The 12,326-nt window shown below is 68.4% G+C and overlaps 1 protein-coding gene across 1 annotated transcript in view; it reads right to left on the bottom strand.

The window, feature by feature from the left end:
- Window positions 1-291: 291 nt before the first annotated feature.
- ADGRB2 (adhesion G protein-coupled receptor B2) overlaps window positions 292-12,326 on the bottom strand; it is a 17,224-nt gene continuing 5,189 nt past the window's right edge. The window contains exons 4-31 of the mRNA XM_026043495.1: window positions 12,051-12,215; window positions 11,069-11,233; window positions 9,751-9,915; window positions 9,564-9,665; window positions 9,357-9,463; window positions 8,947-9,141; window positions 8,803-8,871; window positions 8,579-8,687; window positions 8,366-8,512; window positions 7,342-7,417; window positions 7,160-7,262; window positions 7,023-7,066; window positions 5,954-6,080; window positions 5,452-5,555; window positions 5,130-5,232; window positions 4,496-4,646; window positions 4,343-4,412; window positions 4,186-4,252; window positions 3,999-4,084; window positions 3,458-3,556; window positions 2,764-2,935; window positions 2,586-2,681; window positions 2,414-2,453; window positions 1,691-2,343; window positions 962-997; window positions 680-784; window positions 540-593; window positions 292-453 (exon numbers count right to left, since the gene is read on the bottom strand). Coding sequence (XP_025899280.1) covers window positions 292-453; window positions 540-593; window positions 680-784; window positions 962-997; window positions 1,691-2,343; window positions 2,414-2,453; window positions 2,586-2,681; window positions 2,764-2,935; window positions 3,458-3,556; window positions 3,999-4,084; window positions 4,186-4,252; window positions 4,343-4,412; window positions 4,496-4,646; window positions 5,130-5,232; window positions 5,452-5,555; window positions 5,954-6,080; window positions 7,023-7,066; window positions 7,160-7,262; window positions 7,342-7,417; window positions 8,366-8,512; window positions 8,579-8,687; window positions 8,803-8,871; window positions 8,947-9,141; window positions 9,357-9,463; window positions 9,564-9,665; window positions 9,751-9,915; window positions 11,069-11,233; window positions 12,051-12,215 — 3,572 coding nt within the window. The remainder of the gene's footprint in view (window positions 454-539; window positions 594-679; window positions 785-961; window positions 998-1,690; window positions 2,344-2,413; window positions 2,454-2,585; window positions 2,682-2,763; window positions 2,936-3,457; window positions 3,557-3,998; window positions 4,085-4,185; window positions 4,253-4,342; window positions 4,413-4,495; window positions 4,647-5,129; window positions 5,233-5,451; window positions 5,556-5,953; window positions 6,081-7,022; window positions 7,067-7,159; window positions 7,263-7,341; window positions 7,418-8,365; window positions 8,513-8,578; window positions 8,688-8,802; window positions 8,872-8,946; window positions 9,142-9,356; window positions 9,464-9,563; window positions 9,666-9,750; window positions 9,916-11,068; window positions 11,234-12,050; window positions 12,216-12,326) is intronic.

Consider the following 12,326-nt stretch of genomic DNA (forward strand, 5'->3'; position numbering starts at 1 on the left):
AGCAGCACACGGGGCACCACAGAGAGTGAACTTTTATTTCCAACAACGACAGCACCTGCCCCGTGGCGGGGGGGCTGGTGGGGAGGGCCGGTGGGGACACGTCCCCCCGCCGCGGCGCGTGCACACGGTGCACTGCGTGAAGAAACATCCCGCCGGGAAGGAGAAGGAGGATGCGCGGGCGGCCGGCCCTGCCCCGTGCGCAGGCAGGGTGCCCGCGTGTGCAGCGTGGAGGGTGCAGGGGGGCCGCGCGCGCCCTTCCCGGGCGGCAGCGAGCCGGGGTGCACGCGGGGCTCACACCTCCGTCTGGAAGTCGCCGTCGGCGCCGTTGGCGCCATCCCAGGCGGCGCGGCGCAGCTCGAGCCGCTCGCGCGGGCCGCTGGGCAGCGCGCCCAGCGTCATGGCCTTGAAGGCGCTCCAGGGCTTCGGCGGCGGCTCCTCGGGGCCGCCCGCGTCCTGCGGGGCGCGCGGAGCGGGATGCAGCGGCGCGCGGGGCGCCCGGCCCGCGCCCCTGTCCCCGTGCCCCACGCGGTGACACTTACGCCGGCTGCGCTCTTCTCGCCGCCGCCCGACGAGACGCTCCACCGCTTCTCTCGCTGCAAGACAGGGCCCTGCTCAGCGCGCCCACCCCCGCGCATCCCCGGGGACGCGGAGCAGCGCGGGGTGCAGCGGGGACCCTCACCTTGGAGGCACCAGTGGCCGGCGCCCGGTACCGGTCGAGCGTGTGGAACTTCTGGTTGAGCTCGTGGTAGAGCTCGGAGTGCCGCTTCCGTGTGTGCATCACCTTCTGCAGGGCGAGAGGGGACCCGCTGCGGTGGGTCCCGGCCAGCCCCAGCCCCCTGGCTCGCTGCCTCTGGGTGCCATCCCCGGGTATCGGGGAGCCCCCCCCGGTCAGGGCTCCCGGGGAGCCGGTGAGTCCCGGTCCCACCGTGCTGTGTCCAGGGATGCCCTGTACAAAGCTCACCTCGAAATCCAGGTCGGAGTATCGTAACCGCTTCCTCTGGCGGGGCACGTGCGGGAGCGGAGCAGGGAGGAGGCAGGAGGAGAGGAACAACAAAACAGAGAGGTCCTTACACACCGGGTGGGCACCGGGGGGTCCCAGGAGCTGCCTGGGCCACCTGGCCCAGTTGGGGGACATGCCAGCCCCTCTGCCCAGGGAGCAATGCAAGCCCCAAGAGAAGAGACAAGCCCAAGCCATGGGACAACTTGTGCAAACTTGCTTGGGCATGCTTGTGCATGCTGGTGGATGCTTGTGCCTGCTCGTGTTGCACGCTCCTGCAATTTTGGGCACCCTTTAAGTGCTTGTGCATGCTTGTGGATACCTGTGCATGTTCCTGCAAGGTTGTACATGCTTGTGCCTGCTCGTGCATGCTCGTGGATACTTGTGAATGCTCCTGCATGCTAATGCATGCTTGTGGACACTTGTGCCTACCCATGTTGCACACTCCTGCAATTTTGTGCGCGTTCATATGTGCTTGTGCTTGCTCATGCATGCTTGTGCAAGCTCCTGCAAGTTTGTGCATGCTGGTGCCTGCTTGTGCATGCTCGTGGATAATTGTGCATGCTCCTGCAAGTTTGTACATGCCTATAGATGCTTGTGCAGTCTTGCGTATGCTCTCTGCAGCCTTGGGCCTCCTCTCACAAGGGTTTCCTCCCCTCCCACACCCGCGTCTCCGTGGGTGCCCGCGCTCACCTCCAGGGACCCCACTTTCATGGTGGAGCCGGGCACGGTGCGGGGCATGGTGCGGCTGCGCTCCGAGAGCTCTGAGGCCAGGATCTGCCGCACGCTGGGGTGCTGCTTGAACTGGAGGCCGTAAGGGCGCTTGAGCGTCCCGTAGGGCTGGCTCAGGCTGGCGGCCACGTGCTCCACCGCCACGAAGCCCGGGTAGGCGTCCCCGTCGGCGCCGGGCCGCCCCGTGCCGCCCGGCCCGTCCTCGGCGCCGGCGCTCCGCTGGCTCTCGTCGCGCTGGAAGGGCTTGAGGCTGCCCGAGCGCCGCGGCAGCACCATGTAGTCGCTCTCGAGCGGCGATTCCTGCAGCCAGCCGTACTCCGCCGGGCGCAGGGTGCCCTCCGGGCACAGGTACACGGGGCCCTGCGCCTCCAGGCCGGCACTCTTGGCCGGCGCCTCGGCGAGCTCGCCCAAGCCGGCCACCACGTTGGGCGTCATGGTGGGCACCTGCACCAGGATGCTGGAGGGCGGCGGGATGTTGCCGGGCAGGCTGGAGAAGCCGAGGGCGCCCTCGGAGCTGCTGCTCAGCTTGGGCTCTTCGTCGCCGTCCAGCGAGATGCGGGACAAGGTGCCCGTGATGGTGGCGGGGTTGCAGGTGCTCACCTCCTTGAAGAGCACTGCGGGTGGGAGCGCGTCAGGGGCGCCGGGCCGCGGCGCCCGCCGGGCCCCTCGCCGCGAGCGCCCTACCTGTCTGGCACGCCAGGTCAACGTCCTTTTCAAAATCTGTCTATAAAAACACAGAAAGAGGGGAAAAGGGAGGGAAAGGGAGCAAGGAGAGAGGGGCATGAATGTATCTGGGTGGCAGCAGAGCAAGCGGGGCCGCGCGGGGCTCCGGCGCGGGCGCTGCCGCCGCGCTCACCAGGATCTGCACCTGCCCGTTCTTGCAGGAGTCGGGCGAGTTTTCGTTCTCCTCGCTCCTGCACCCCCCCACCTGGCACTTCACCACGTCCTGGACCTGGGGAGGGGGGGGACAGGGGCGGTGAGGGGCCGGCGGGCGCCGGCGGCGGCGCTCCGGGGCTCGCCGCTGCCGCTCGCACCTCGCGGCGCAGGAAGCCGTGCACGGTGATGATGACGAAGCCCTGGACGGAGTTGAAGACGGCGAAGAGGACCTGGAAGAGGATGGAGCGCCGGTCGGTCATGGCGAGCACGGCCGACATCCAGGTCAGCGCCAGCAGGGGCAGGACCACGCAGGAGCTCCACAGCGATGCCCTGCGGCAGGGAGAGAGGCGCCGGGTGAGCCGGGCACCGCCGGGACGGCCTCGGAGGCTCCCGGCTCGCTCCGGAGCGGTGCCGCTGCCTCGCCGCACGCTCAGCCGTGCGTGGAGCTGCACGGAGCCGGCACGCGCTGCACGGAGGCATCGGCTCCGGCGTCCCGGAGCCCGGAGCACGCGGGCGCTGGCGACACAGCAAAGATGCTCCTGCATCCCCCAAGCGCACGGCAAGTCCGGGCTCGGGAGCAACCACAAAGCAAGGGGTTCGGCAGCACTCTGGGAGCTGCTCCGGTTCCAAGCACCCCAGGGACACATCCCCGGAAGGGAGGTCCCAGAGACACCCCATCCCAGGGCCACGGTGCAAGAGGACCGCGGAGAGGAGCGGAGCCGCCCGCGCGCCCGGCCCCGGCGATGAGGTGACGTGCAGCAAGCCATGCAGACGTGATGGCCGGCGCCCGCAGCGGCTGTCCCCGTCCCGCCCCGTGCCGGTGCCCCCGCCGCGGTGCCCGCGGGCACTAACATGGCGTTGCTGGCGGTGGCCGAGGTCCCGGCGGCGCTGGACACCACGCCGCACTTGGTGCATTTCAGCAGCAGGCTGCCGCACGGCGGCGGCTCCGGCCTGCGCGGCCCGCGCGCCCCCCCGGCGCGCCGCCCCCGCCGGCACCGGCACCGGCACGAGCGAGCAAGGGACGCATGGATGCACAGACAGGCGGATGGATGGATGGGCACCGGCAGAAAGCGAACGGAGGAAGAAAAGAGAAAGAGAGCGCGGGGTTAGTGGGGCGGCCGCAGCGGTTAATGAAGCCGGGGGGCCAAGCGCGGAGCAGGGATGGGGCGCAGGGCTGGGGGCTCCGCGGCTCCCCCTTCCTGCTGGGAAGCACCGGGGGCGGCTGCTGCCCCCGTCCATCCCCCCTGGGCGAGGGTCTCGCTGCCTCCGGGCTTGGCGCCCACCGCTCACAAGTGACACGAGGTCTGTGGCAGCCTCAGCCTGCGGCGGGCAGGGGCTGGGCGCCGGGGGGAGCCGCCTGCCCGCGCCCCCCGTGTCCCCGGGCGGCACTTACCCGGCTCGCTGCTTTTTGGACTTATCTGAAATGCCGTCCCGGGCCATGAGCTTGTTGAAGACGATGATGCCCACCAGCATGTTCACCTGGGGCGGAGCAGAGCCCGGGTGAGGGCGGGCGCCGCCGCGGGGGCCGCGAGCCCTGTCCCCCCATTTGCCGTCCCCCCCGGGTGGGTAAAGGCACCTACGAGGACGATGACGGCGGCGGGTCCCACGAAGGCGTAGAGCAAACCGCCCTCGAGCGAGAGCCAGCAGCTGCGGAGGGGCAACGGGGAGCGTCGGCGGCGCCGTGCCCGGCTCCGTGCCGCTCGCGGGCCGCCCGCCGCGCGCCCCGGCCCCACGTACTAGCTCGCCGTCCCGTAGCCCTTGGTGCGCGTGAAGCCCACGGAGACGGCGACCACGAGGGCCGGCAGACCTGCGAGGGAGCGGGCACGGGGCTGCGGCGGCCGCCCCGGCGCGGGGACCCCGCGGGCGGCACCGTGCCCCGTTTGTCCTTACCCCAGCCCAAGCAGAGGAAGCGCTTGCGGACCAGGCGCGCCCGGATGCGCCCGATGACGGCCAGGTAGGACTGCCAGGCCTCTGTGAGCACCCAGCAGAAGGACGAGAGGAAGAAGAAGTGCAGGAAGGCGGCCGTCATGGTGCACACACCCTGCGGGGACGCGGCACGTCAAGGCCACCAAGCCCCGGGGGGCACCAGCTCACAGGGCAGACGTGCCAGTCGTGCCGGGATGCAGCGATCGTCGGGGACCGTCCCCATAACCTGCCCGGCGCCGCGGCGGTTAAGCTCCCCCCGCGCGGACCAGGTTTGTGTCCGAACCACCAGCGCAAAGAATTTAATCCCAAGATTGAGTTAATCCAAATGAAATCTGCTCCGGGGAGGCGGCAGGGTCGGCGCGAGCAGCCGCCAAGATAAGGCGCGACGGGAGCGGCCGCGGCGCCCGCCTGGCACCGGGCTCAGCAGGCTGCCCGCGGGGCTCCTGCAGCCTCGCGCACCCCCCTGCGAAACACAGCGCCCGTCCCCACGGCATCCCTGTCCCCACGGAGCAGCGTTCGGCGCCCTGGTCCCCACCGGAGCGGGATGGGTCCTGCCCGGTGCCGGAGCCGAGGGCAGGGGGGTCCCGGCTGCCCTCACCTTGCTGAGCATCTGGGACTGGCCCACGAGGATGAGGACGTTGGAGGCCAGGATGGAGAGGCAGAAGTTGAGCAGGATGATGGAGCGCTCCGACTTGATGAACCTGCGGCGGGGAGCAGCATGGAGCCGGGGGCCACACCACGTGGGGACAGCAGGGACAGCACCCACGGCGTGTCCACAGCATCCCCCCTGCCCTAATGCCCCAGGCTGCTTCTGTCCAGGAAGGGTGCGTTTAATCAGGGCGCTGCGCCCCCCTTGCCACCCAACCCCCCCCGTGCGTCCCCGGGGTGTCCCTAGGGTGTCCCCAGCGCGCCGCTGTCACCTCCAGAAGGCAGCGTAGATGACCAGCAGCGTCAGCAGGGCCACGCAGGACACGGCGCAGCCGATCACCAGCGGCACCGACGGGGTGCCCGACGGGTCCATGGCCTGGTGGGAACAGGGGCAGAGGCTGAGAGCGCCCTGGGGGGCCAACTGCCAGGCTCTGCACCCCCCGAGCTGCCCCCCATGGGCTCGGGGTGCCCGGGGACCAGGGCTCGGCGCTGCCACGGCGCATTCCCAGGGACCGCTGCCCATCTCCCGGCCGACGGGGATGCGGCTGGAATAGCAATGGGGGCCATGCGGGCGGGAAGGGGCCCCTGGCAGCACCGCCCCGTCCCGTCCATCCCGGCGTCACCGTCCCTCCCCTTGTGCATCCGGGACCCCCTTGTGCATCCAATGGTCCTGGAAGTGGTGCCCAGCAAAATCCCCATCCCTCGGCATGGGAATTGCACCCCCCCGGGCAAGACGCAACTGCTGGCAGCCCCGAGTCTCCATCCGGCACCTACCAGGTCCCTGGGCAGCTGGGCGAGGACGGCGAAGGTGGAGAGCTGGCGGCACTGGCATTTGGTGTGTGCCGGGAGGGTCTCCAGGGTTTGGCAGCTCTCCGTGTCCCAGTTTCCCAAGCCAGCATCCCTGATTAATGGGACGAGAGCGAGAGGGAGAGCAATTGGAAATGATCAAACGCACGCGCAGCCCCTCACGCCTTCGCCGCCTTAACCCTTTGCTGGCACCTGCCCTGAAGAGGCCGGGAAATGGGATGATCCCGAGCTGGACACCAGGCAAAAGTCCCCCCAGGGCCCCCACGTGGATCCCTTTGGAGCAGGAGAGCCAGAGGCTCTGTGTTGTGCGGGAGGAAGGAGGCCAGGGGCAGCAGAGGGGGTGCAGGGATGCAGGAGTGCAGGGATGGAGGGATATGGGGATGGAGGGATGCAGGGATGCAGGGATGGAGGGGTGCAGGGATTCAGACAGCGGTGCTCCCGCTCCCTCCACTCCCGCAGGCACTGGGGAAGGCAGGAGCAGAACCGGGGGGTTCCCAGAGCTGCCCGCAGCCCTTCCCAGCCCGGCAGGAGCTGGCGCCCTATTTCCCAAGGCAAATTCCCCTGGGGAGACACTGGCTGCCCGGAGCAGCGCTGGCAGAGCAGTCCCGGCTTCCAGTGAGCCACAAAACCAGGGAACTGGGTCTGTGGGGCAGCAGCAGCTCAGCCCCTGGGGCTGCCTGCACCACGGGCCGGGCTGAGACCTGCCACGCTCATCACAGCCACACTGCCCATGACCGCAGGGCAGGAGCAGCCTCCCCAGGGGGGCTGCACTGGCTCAGCAACACCAAGCTGGTGACCCCGGAGCGGGGACCAGAGGGATGCGGCCGTCCCCCCCGCCGTGCCCTACTTTGCCAAAAGCGCCCGTGCTAATAAATTGCATGTGGCAGGCCGGAGGCATCCGTCTCCGGCGTCAAGCAGAGCAAAATCGATAGCAAAAAAAAAAAGAAAAGAAAAAGAAAAGGAATAAAACAGCCCTCGGGGCCCCCCTTGCAGCATCGCCCACCCGGCCCCGGTGTCCCCGCTGTGTCACACTCACGTCCTTGAGTAGTCCCAGGCGACGCACTGCGGGTGGGACGTGCCCTGCCGACAGAGGGACGAGGGGCTGAGCACACGGCACGAGCCGGCGCCTGGCACGGAGCCCTGGGCACGGCGAGGCGAGCGGGGGACACTCACGTTGACGACGTGGGACAGCTCCACCAGGACGAGGGGCGCCGCGGGCTTGGTGGGCGGCCGCACCGTCACCATGAGCACCTTGGAGGTGACGGCCAGGGGCGTCCTGCGGCACGAGGCGCTGGCGGTGAGCGGGCAGCGCCGGGCCCGCCTCGGCCCCGCTGGCCCCGTCCCTCCGCGCTCACCTGGGCGGCGGCAGGATGAGCCCCAGCGTGCGGTACAGCACGGCCCCGATGACGAAGTGGGACGACTCGTCCATCTCTGCAGGGAGCGAGCGGCGCTGTGAGCTCAGGCTGCACGCGGGGCAAGCTCAAGGCGTCCCGATGCGATGTCCATGGATCCCATGGGATCCCCAGCACCGGAACCGGAGCGCACGGAGAGCCGGCAGCATGCAGGCACAGCTATGCTCACACATGCAAGCTCAGCCATGTGTGTGCTTGCTCGCGTGCATGCTCACACCTCCACGTTCCCTCATGTGCATGCTCACGTGCAAGCTCACACATGTGCATGCTCCTCCATATGCATGCTCACACCACCATGCTCACCCATATGCATGCTCACATGTGCAAGCTCACACGTGTGCATGCTCACCCTTGTGCATGTTCACACGTGCAAGCTCACACATGTGCATGCTCCTCCATGTGCATGCTCACACCACCATGCTCACCCATATGCATGCTCACATGTGCAAGCTCACACGTGTGCATGCTCACCCTTGTGCATGTTCACACGTGCAAGCTCACACATGTGCATGCTCCTCCATGTGCATGCTCACACCACCATGCTCACCCATATGCATGCTCACATGTGCAAGCTCACACGTGTGCATGCTCACCCTTGTGCATGTTCACACGTGCAAGCTCACACATGTGCATGCTCCTCCATGTGCATGCTCACACCACCATGCTCACCCATATGCATGCTCACATGTGCAAGCTCACACGTGTGCATGCTCATACGCATATGCTCACCCTTGTGCATGCTCACACATGCAAGCTCACACGTGTGCATGCTCACAGCACCATGTTCACCCACATTCATGCGCACACGTGCAAACTCACACGTGTGCATGCTCACTCCACCATGCTCACCCTTGTGCATGCTCACACGTGCAAGCTCACACATATGCATGCTCACACGTGCAAGCTGCCTCCCATGCACACTCGCACACACATGCACAGCCTCGCGCGGACCTCAGCGCTGCCTTACCGGCCGAGGAGAGGCTCAGCACCTCCTTGGGGATGAAGAGCTTGTCCTCGGAGTTGCGCGCCCAGTCCTTCATGCCCCGCCGCCCCTTCATGGGGAAGTTGATGTCGCTGGAGACGGCCGAGACGGGCTCCCTCTGGATGCTGATCACTGCGGGCAGGGCGGGCGTCAGCGGGGCCGGCGGGCGCTCCGGCTCGCGCCCGGCCCTGTGCTCACCCAAGTTGTCGGTGACGATGAGGGAGCTCTGGAAGGCCTTGAGCGCGTCACCCACCAGGTGGATGAAGTCCTCCACCACCTTCATGAGGTGCACGGAGCCGGGCGAGACCTGCGGGCGCGGGACAGGACCCAATTCCAGCAGTGTTTGGGAAGGTGCCCCGAATTCCATGCCTGGATTCGGATACCCACTGGGAATGCCGGTGCCATCCCGGTTCCCAGCTCACCTGCTGTGCGTCCTCCCACTTGTCCCGGTTCTCGGCATCCACCATGTAGCTCACCACCTGGAAGAAGCGCTGCAGAGCCAGGGGGTCAGCAGCGCTGGGGACACACAAGGGGACGGCGGCGGGGTGGGCGCGCGGCGCCGCTACCTGCACGTCCTCGGCCGAGGGGGTGTAGGTGGCCCTCTTGAAGGTGTCGGTGACGTTGCGCAGGATCTCCACGGAGAAGAGCAAGTCCCCGCTGTAGTAGGTCCTGCGGGCCACCAGCTCGAGCAGGCTGCGCACCACCTGCGACATGCCCTCGCCCGCCAGCACCCGCTGCCCCTTGGCCAGGTGCTCCCGCAGCTGCCGGCGGGGACAGGGGTGTCACCCGCCGCCCGCCCCGCCGTGCACCCCGGCGCAGCCGGGAGCACTCGCTGGAGGAGCTGCCGCGGGGGACACGGCAGGGACAAGGGGGTCCCCACTTCCCCATGCACCCCCGCTTCCCCATGCACCCCCATGCACATTTAGGGGTGCCGGCGGTTTGGGAAGGGGGGCGCCTCGCCCCGGCGGGCACCTACTGAGAGATGCAAGTATCGGTACTCGTGGGAGACGCAGCGGGCGAAGCTGGGCAGCCCCCAATAGGCCACCCCCTGGGCGCTGAGCAGGCACCGGCGGCTCGCGGACCCTGCGCCGCAAAAACAGGGTGACTGGAGTTGGCACCGGTCCCCGTGCGCTCCCCCTGCAGCGGGGGAGCCCGGCGCCACCCCACCGCGGCCACCCCTCACCGGTGGCATTGGGGGGACACTTGTTGTAGATGACGTCCCCGGCGGCCGTTTTCTTCCACGTCATCAGCATCACGTACTCGTCCTTGCACATCTCGTGGTAGGCTGCAAAGCGGGGGACACGGCAACACGGCGGGACGTGAGCGGCGCCGCGGTGCCCGGGGCCGTCCCGGGGCCGCGCCGGGGCTACCTGGGCACTTCTTCTCGTTGCACGTCTTCACCTCCTCGCCGGTGCCCTCGCAGGGGTAGCCCTGCACGCCGGTGCCCTGGCACATGCGGAAGCGCCGCTGCCAGCCCGTGTCGCACGTCTTGGAGCAGAGGCTCCAGTGGTTCCAGGGGCCCCACTTGCTGTCGGCTGCAGGGACGGCACCGCCGTGAGCGCCCGGCACGGGGCTCTGGCCCCATCTCCCACCACCACTATGGGGGCATCCAGGGGCGCAATGGGAACCCGGGGTCTGTCCTGGTGTCCCCCTTGCAGGGATGCAGCGTGTGTGGGGACCTGTGGGCTGCCCCCTGCCCTGTGCAGGACGTGGGCCGGGTGTTTCCAGACCGCTTGCAGCAGCCGTGTGGCAGGTAACAGTCACCCGGTGTGTGACACCCCTGCCGTCAGCTCCACGCAACCATGAGCTCCTGTGCACACAAAATGCACCCAGATGGGTGCTGCGGGTGGCAGGACCCGGTGCACGGACCTTGCAGGGCTCATAACTCCCTCAGGAGGCCACATCGATGAGGGGACGGAGGCGGTGGCGGATGCGTCACCGCGCCAGGGTCCACGCTCAGCACGGGCTGAGTCAGCCGAGACACGGGGTGGGCGAGCACCCGGAAGGGGGGCCGAGGACACGGCACGGATCCCCCGCTCTTCCGGCTGGGATGCGCCCAAGGAGGAGGAAGCGAGACGCGGGAGACGGCTGCAAATCCGCGGCATCGCCCCCGTGTTCCCGCTCTCTGTGCATCCAGCACGGAGGGAGCACAGGAATTGCTTGCTGATGGCAAGACAGGAGCCTTGGGGGTGATGTTGACCGGCCGCGTGCTGCTGTGCCATGCACTGGTGTATTGCATGCTGGCGAGCAACGCACTGACGTGTTGCACGCCGGTGAGCAATGCACTGGCATGCTGCATGCAGTTGTGCCGTGCATCTGTGTGTTGCACGCATGCAAGCAACGCACCAGCATGCTGCATGCTGCTGTGCTATGCACCAGCGTGATGCATGCATGCAAGCAATGCACCGGCATGCTTCATGCAGTTGTGCCATGCACCAGTGTGATACATGCATGCATGCAATGCATCGGCATGCTGCATGCAGTTGTGCCATGCACCAGCACGTTGCATGCATGCAAGCCACGCACCAGCATGCCACACGCTGCCGTGCCACGCACCAGCGTGTTGCACGCATGCAAGCAATGCATGCTGCCACGCCATGCACCAGCACATTGCACCCTGGGGTGCGATGCAGTGGCGAGGTGCACGCGCCACCCTGTCCCCCTTGCCCAGCGCGCGCGGGGCCTTACTGGGGCATGCGGGGTTGGAGCACTCCCTGGCGTCGGCGTGCGCCCCGCGGCACTCGGCCCAGCCGTGGGCCGCCACGCTGCACTTGCGCGTGCGCTGCTGCGTGCCGTTGGAGCAGCTCACGGAGCAGCGGCTCCACGCGCCCCACTCCAGCCACTGGCCCTCCACTGCGGGGAACACAGGAGCGCGTGTCAGTCCCCGCCACCGGGGTCCCCGTCCCAGCCCGCGGCCCTTCGCCTGCTTGAGGGGCAACGTGCGGGCGCTGCGGGCTCCGCTTGGGCAAATGCAGCCCGGATGAACCAGTGCAAGTCCCTGGCACTGCTCCCTGCAATGCTGCCGCTTGCCAGCCCGCTCAGGTGGCCCCAGCTCCACGTGCTGGCCGGGCTCGGCAGCGATGTCCCGGCCACGCCACGCTCCTGTGTGGCCAGTGGGACCCACGCCACCCCTGAGCACTGTAGTGGGTGCTCTGCAAACCGAGCAACCTCAGCAGACTCCAGTGGTGCTTCCTGGCACTTCCCAGGACACAGGGACGGGGTCCCCAGCGCCCTGCTGAACCCCATGGTCTGTCAGACCCCAGCAGGATGACACGCATGGACCCCAGTGCGGGCACACAGGCAGCCCCAACATCTCTGCGTGACCCAGGGCTCACCACAGGCACCAGCCTCCTGCTGCGCCCTGCCCTTGGAAGCCACCAGTGGGCACCAGCAGGGCCAGGGGCTCCATTCGGATCATCCAAGCGATGGGGGCTGCGCCCATTCCTGGTGCCACCCCAGAGAGGCGGGAATCTGCACACATACCCCATTGCAACAGTCAGGAAACTCCTGCATCACCCCCCCAGCATCACCCCCGTTCCAACACAGACGGGACCCTCCGAGCACGGGGACCCCCCCCGTGCCGTGCGTCCCCATCGCATCCCCAGGACCCTCCGAGCACGGGGACCCCCCCGCGCCGCGGTTCCCCCCCGCGTCCCCGCGCCGCCGGTACCTGGGCAGGTGGCCGTGTTGTTGCAGGCGCGCGTCTCGCGCAGCAGCCCGCTGCACAGCGTCCCGTAGGGCGAGGAGACGCAGGAGCGCGTGCGCACCTGCGAGCCCTGCCCGCACGTCAGCGAGCACACGCTCCACTGCGACCACTCCTCGGCCGCCGGGTCCCCTGCGCGAGAGACGCGTGCCAGGCGCGGGACAGCGCGCGGAGCATCCCGCGGATCCGCCGCGTCCGGAGCCGCTCCCGTGGGAGAGCGCGCGGAGCATCCCGCGGATCCGC

The sequence above is a fragment of the Nothoprocta perdicaria genome, unplaced genomic scaffold, assembly GCF_003342845.1.
Source record: "Nothoprocta perdicaria isolate Ctin4 unplaced genomic scaffold, notPer1 scaffold_33, whole genome shotgun sequence".
NCBI lineage: Eukaryota > Metazoa > Chordata > Aves > Tinamiformes > Tinamidae > Nothoprocta > Nothoprocta perdicaria.